Genomic DNA, 6,567 nt, shown 5'->3' with positions numbered 1-6,567 from the left:
GTCGTAAATACGAAACGACATGGAATAGGAATGGTCATATCGGCATTGTCTATACATTGCCAACTTCACGTTGATTCGGCAATTCACTTATTGTGTGAAACGTGTTAACTTCGTCACTGCGATTGAAAAGGGAATAATTTTTTTGTGTGGAAAAGTTTATTGAAATTAATTCGAAATGTCTGAAACTGATAGCGCATCTGGGCTATTTTCGGTGCCTACATTGCAGTACAACGAAGATGGATGGGGACCGCATGAAATTTCCGAAGATTTTCGTGTAATGCCGTATCAGGTATGCAAAATAATTTTTCGCTATACGATGACATAAACGGTACCAATTGGCAGACAATTGAATCGATTTATATTGTTTAAATTCAAGAAATTTGTATTGAAAGTGACATAAATGTGAAATGCATACAGATCCAGAGATCAAAAAAATAATTTAAATGTAAATATGATGAAAATAAGATCTAAAATCCAAATTTCGTTGATTTGACAGCCATTCAGCAAGAATGACCGTATCGGTAAAATCAGTGACTGGACTGGAACAGCCACAATGGATAAGAAATTCCCAAGTGAGTATCATTTGCAATTGTATCATCAAAATACAATCGATACCATGATAAAATCATGGTTTGAAAGTGTTTTGTTGCTCCCAATCGATGGTTGTGAATAATTTGAGGTTATATTTCACAAGGTCCATACCAAGCTCACTAATTAGCATATGTGATTGTTGAACTGTTATTAATGGCATTGTTTTTGTAGATAAATACACTTCGCAGTTTGGAGCTGGAAGCCAGTATGCATACTATCACGATGAGGACGAGACCACTTTCCATTTGGTTGATACTGCTCGAGTGCAGAAACCACCATACCAACGAGGACGCTTCCGTGGAAATTCCCGTCATATGCGGTAAATATTACAAAAAGAATAAATGAAATGTTTGTTATTTTAAACTAAATGATTGTTCTTCGTTACAGTGGTCGCGGTAATCGTTCGATGCATGCTGGTGGCATGCAACAATTGAATAAGAATGTGAAAATTCGTGACAATCGTCGTGGTGTCACACGTAAATGGGGTAATCGTGGACCACCACCAAAGATCCGTGATGCATCGGTTGCTGTGCGTTCCGATTGGGCGACCATTGAAGAGATGGACTTTCCGCGTTTATTGAAATTGTCGTTGCCTGGCATCAAAGAAGGCGAAGACATTCGCCGTTGTGGCGCATTGGAATTCTATGATAAAACTTATGACCGTGTTAATGTGAAAAATGAACGTCCATTGCAACGTGTTGATCGTATTTTCCACACTGTTACCACCACCGATGATCCGGTCATTCGTCAATTGTCGAAAACTGAAGGTAATGTTTATGCAACGGATGCTATTTTGGCAACGATTATGTGCAGCACACGGTCAAACTATTCATGGGATATTGTTATTGAGAAAATTGGCGGTAAATTGTTTATGGACAAGCGAGATAACACTGAATTTGATTTATTGACTGTAAATGAAACGTCCGTTGAACCACCAAATGATGATGCATCCTCATTAAATTCACCTAGAAATTTGGCCATCGAAGCAACTTTCATTAATCACAACTTCAGCCAGCAGGTACGCTGAATTTCGGGTTTAATTTTCATCTGAAAATTTACTCAATGTATAATTTGGGATCGACACTTTTTAATAATAACTTACACATAAAAATGAATTTTTAGGTATTAAAAGGAGGTGAAAAATACAAGTTTGAAGCACCAAATCCATTTATCACCGAAGAAGAAGAAGGTGAAGTAGCCAGCGTTGCATACCGATACCGTAAATGGGATCTTGGAAATGATATTGTACGTATTGAAATAATGTTAAGATTGAATCGGACATATTCATTAAAATGGAATTTTATTCGTCAAACAGGTTTTAGTTGCCCGTTGTGAGCTTGACTCCGCCATGCAGACACCAGGTGGTGAAACGCAATTTATATCGATCAAAGCGCTGAATGAATGGGATTCAAAGGCTGCCAATGGTGTTGATTGGCGTCAAAAGCTTGACACACAACGTGGTGCTGTATTGGCCAATGAACTCCGTAACAATGCATGCAAATTGGCAAAATGGACAGTGCAAGCGCTGTTGGCCAGTTCCGATCAGATAAAATTCGGTTATGTATCGCGTGCACACATTCGTGATTCATCGCGTCACGTCATTTTGGGCACATCACAATTCCGACCACAAGAGTTTGCCACACAAATCAATTTGAGCATGGACAATGCGTGGGGCATTTTGCGTTGCATCATTGACATTTGCATGAAACAAAAAGACGGCAAATATTTGATCATGAAAGATCCAAATAAGCCAATGATTCGTTTGTACGATATTCCCGATAATACATTTGAAACTGAAGGATCAGAAAACTCCGGCGAAGAATAAAACAACACCGTCACACATTCTTGTGGCATTCTTGTCTCATTTAGTTTTTCCTACAAAATTTAAACGCATTATAATCACATTTTTCTGCATTCATGTTCGAAAGATTAAAACGCTTCATCGAGTTGATTGACAAGAATTTATATACATTTTTAACGTTAAACAATCATAAAAATCTTAAATTGTATAACGAATATGAATATTAAACTATTCAAACCATTAGGATATCAAAATGGTAAAAGAAGAAAATAATGTTTTTTATTCATTTCCTTTTGAATTCAAGGGCGATAAAATAAAATTCGACTTTCTATTTCTATTCGAATGTTTCAGCAACACACACGAAATCGGTAAATATTGCTGAATTATGCACGAAGCAAAACTCACGCGATTTGACATTTGTGACAGCCAAAAGTGTACTTGTCACAAGTTAAAGTATTTTCTCTATTATCAAGTCGAGACTCTGTTATTGTTCGAAAAATTGTGACTTCAATCATAATTAATTCGCAAAAATGCCGACCTACGAGATGATATTACTGGTCCGACAAATGGCTAAGGTAAGACCCTTCCACGTGAACATAAAAATCAATCGCATTTTATTGAATAAATGGATTTTTCCATAATGTAAATACATGGCACAATGTTGAACCTAACCTCAATGTTCCATTTACAAATTTCAGCCTCAATTTAAGGCAGCTGTTAAACGTTCTGCCGAACATATATTCGACCGTGGCGGTTTCATTCGAAAGATCGATTACTTGGGATTCAATAAATTGGCATACAAAATCAGTAAAAGTGCGATGCCATACCGTGAGGCCGAACAGATCATTTTCAATTTTGATGTAAGCGCACAAGTGAAAGACGATTTAATGGAAGAAGTTGACCTCGATATCGATATAATTCGTTGTAAAATTTTCCCATACGAAGTGCCAAAACCATTTGAATGCACACTTGAACAAGAATTACAGCCAGTATCGTATCGAGAAGATGTGAAAAAATTATTGGAACTGCAAGAAAAGAGCAAGAAAAAACGATGGCTGCCAAATATGGGAATTGAATACTATCCATTCCAACGATAGACACAATTTTCATTGGAATTTTTTTAGCTTTTTTGTGTTATAAAATTTACTGTAGTAAATAAATGCTTATGAATTATGCCATTAATGGCTCAAAGGAAATGAAAGCTTTTTTTTACTGTGCACTTTTTTACAGCATTTTTGTAACATGCAAACTGAATATTTTGGAACGATTAGTTTAATTAAGAGTCACGCAACTGTCGCAGGGCTAATCAATTCGCAGTTAAAATTGAGACAAATTTATGGCACGACCAAAGTCAAAGGTCAAACATTTTTTTTTTTTGTTACCATTTGATTTCACATTAATGAACCCATTCAGAATTATTTGATGAACTGAACATACAACAAAGGTGAACCAATTTTCGATTAATGTGAATCAAACAAATTCAACAAATTTCGCTTTTTTTTTTGCATATTTACTAATTCTGCAAAAAAATGAAATAGTAGTCTCATAGTATGCAGAATTAGCAAATATGCAAAAAAATCAAATAAAAATATCATATTTAGTATTTTGTTCATATAGTTCACGTAGCAGTGCCAAATAAGCCAATCATTGAAGCATAAACTATTGATGTCAACTGATCGTTTTTGGTTAAAAAGTAACAGAAAAATTAGAAAAAAAATTCTAGAAAAATTCAATTATCTAAAATTTCGAAAAAGTGAATTTTTCCACTTTTGCAAAATTATTTAAAAATTGTTTGAAAAATGAATGGATAAAAGATCTTTATACCCTCGCTGTACTCACTATACATCCCTCTTTCTGAATACCACTCATTTCAATCGATGTAGTGCACCGTTTCACCGTCGAAAAATGACTCGGTCATTAGATACCTGAAAAAAACTAACAGTCCTTTAGACATGGAATCCGAAAATTGCCTGAGAAATGGGGAAAACTGATGGCTAGCGATGGAAAGTACTTTGAATGCTCCCAATATGAAAACATCAAAAAGTACAATAACAGCAGCAGCTGCTATAAATTAAACATTAAAATTCTTGAGATGAAAGAAAACGTATAAACAGCAATTATTTCAAATTCTTTGAAAAAACGAGCAATAAAAATTCTCAAGTCAAAATTACAATCGCATTGGAATTCAACAAAATCTCTGTATCTCATCATTTTTTTTGCTGTGCAAAGCAAAAAAAACTTCAATTTGATTTATACAAAATGGTTTACGACTTATATTCAAAATCAGAATTTTGCATGCTGCACAAAGAGAAAGGTCTCATATAACCGATAGAAAGGAATACAGACAGAGAATCAATCAAGATTAAAGTTTCAATGGAAATATTCTCTAATTCGTTTAAGCATATGAAATCAGTTTTTTTTTATTGAGTTCCATATACTCAAACGAAAAGTGGATTAGGAAAAAAATCCATTTGAATTTAAAAGAACACATTTAGTAATCCTCCGAAAATCACAAGAAAAAAATCTGCATTGATTTCAAGTTTGAGCGTTGCCAAAAATAGCGAACAAAAAAAAAACTAGTTTGCAGTCAATCTGATGAAACGAAGCGCAATGCCACAATGACGTGAATAAAGTTCGTCAACCTTAACGCTCGCGCGTGCTATTGTATTCGGCGAGTGTGTGTTATCATCAAATCACAGGTATAACAGTATATGCTATAGATTATGCCAAACGATTAGAGAATGCAATCAAGCGATAGAATAACACTGCAGAAAAAAATACCGAATCCATTCTAAAAAATTAATTCAATCCACTCTCTAATTGAATAGAAACAGAATAACTGTATTATAAATTCTCAGCGAGTGTCCAGATATAAAAAGAAAAAAAAAATCTATATCATTCGAAACTGTGTGATATATTTACTGTTTGCAATGCAATTCATTCGAATTAGTTCCCACGTACCACTTATTTCAAATCGCGGTATTTTTTTCTCGTTTGCTATAAACGTCGTACATAGAGGAAAAAGAAGAAACGAATAACAATAACCAAATGAAATGTGCTGCCCACCTTGCGTCTTCTTATTTTCATCTCCATTATGCGCAACAAAGTGCTTATACTTCACAATGCTATGAAACATCTGCCAACATGCTCTACACTCTATTTATTTGCTCTCGGTAATGTTTTTTGTTGTTGTTGTTACACGATGAGCCAGACAATGAAATCGAAAACATTGCCACTTATTTGATGAATGAAAAAAAAAAAATAGCAGCAGAAGAAAAAAATCCACTCGATGTAAGAAAAACCAATGAAACCCGTGCATTACATAAATTTCAATTGAATCATTTGTTATTTGTGTGAGCAATTTTCTTGTTAAGGCAAAACGAAGACGAGCTAGAGATATTTGTGTAATAGCATTGACGGTGAATCTTCAACCGATCAAAATCGTTGGTCGTGAACAATGTGAGTGAAGTTTTCGAATTTTTAATTGAAATCGCTTTTTTCGCCGTTGATTATATAGAAGATATTGTGTCGTGTCGGTGGAATTAATGATGGTTATTGTGCTGGACGTTGTTGATTGGTAACGAAACGGGCAAAAACGATGCAAAAAGAAATTTGGGAAAAGTATCAATTTTCACTCATTCATTTTTTTTCCCAACCATTTGTCACATGACTTTGTATATTAACTTCAATGACGCCGAATGGATGGTTAAAAGCGACCGCCGAATGGATTATTTTCAGACTAATAATAGATAACTATAAAGTTGCGCGCTTTCGTTTTCAATTTAATTATCAGTTGGATTAACAACGTTGACATGGATCATTGAGTTATCGAATCGTTTCGAATCTTGTCGTAATTTCAATTATAAATTTCTTATCGATAACCATTAATTTTCGTGTAATAAAACGTCTACGAAGTTGTTGTTTTTGTGTGTTGTCTAAAGACTTAATTACTATATTTTTCATGTAAAGAGCAAAATAATTGGTCTTGAGATGGCCAATGACTCCTCCTCAATTGAATCGGAAATGTGAAATGGATTTGGTCCTGTTACATTTTAAAGATGCAATGGCCTTTTTTCAATTTCAATAAATTTTTTCATGTCTAAAACAACGGCAAATGAACAAAAGAAAGAGAGTAGCGAGACGATAATATCCAATCTTAATTTGCTTGTTGTGAT

At 34.5% G+C, this 6,567-nt stretch overlaps 2 protein-coding genes across 2 annotated transcripts; both read left to right on the top strand.

The window, feature by feature from the left end:
- Window positions 1–72: 72 nt before the first annotated feature.
- On the top strand, window positions 73–2,552 carry LOC116341702 (eukaryotic translation initiation factor 3 subunit D). The gene is made up of 6 exons (XM_031768935.1): window positions 73–289; window positions 497–572; window positions 763–910; window positions 979–1,609; window positions 1,714–1,836; window positions 1,907–2,552. The coding sequence occupies exons 1-6, from the start codon at window positions 176–178 to the stop codon at window positions 2,414–2,416; spliced, it is 1,602 nt and encodes a 533-aa protein (XP_031624795.1). The 5' UTR covers window positions 73–175; the 3' UTR covers window positions 2,417–2,552.
- A 278-nt stretch (window positions 2,553–2,830) lies between these two features.
- Window positions 2,831–3,588, top strand: LOC116341671 (probable 28S ribosomal protein S6, mitochondrial). The gene is made up of 2 exons (XM_031768875.1): window positions 2,831–2,967; window positions 3,091–3,588. Exons 1-2 carry the CDS (start codon window positions 2,923–2,925, stop codon window positions 3,487–3,489), a joined length of 444 nt encoding a protein of 147 aa, XP_031624735.1. The 5' UTR covers window positions 2,831–2,922; the 3' UTR covers window positions 3,490–3,588.
- Window positions 3,589–6,567: the final 2,979 nt, after the last annotated feature.

The sequence above is a fragment of the Contarinia nasturtii genome, unplaced genomic scaffold (genome assembly GCF_009176525.2).
Source record: "Contarinia nasturtii isolate CC-2019 unplaced genomic scaffold, AAFC_CNas_1.1 Cnas_scaffold_745, whole genome shotgun sequence".
Classification (NCBI taxonomy): Eukaryota; Metazoa; Arthropoda; class Insecta; order Diptera; family Cecidomyiidae; genus Contarinia; species Contarinia nasturtii.
The sequence above is the reverse complement of the archived record's forward strand: the minus strand, read 5'-3'. Positions and strand labels throughout refer to the sequence as shown.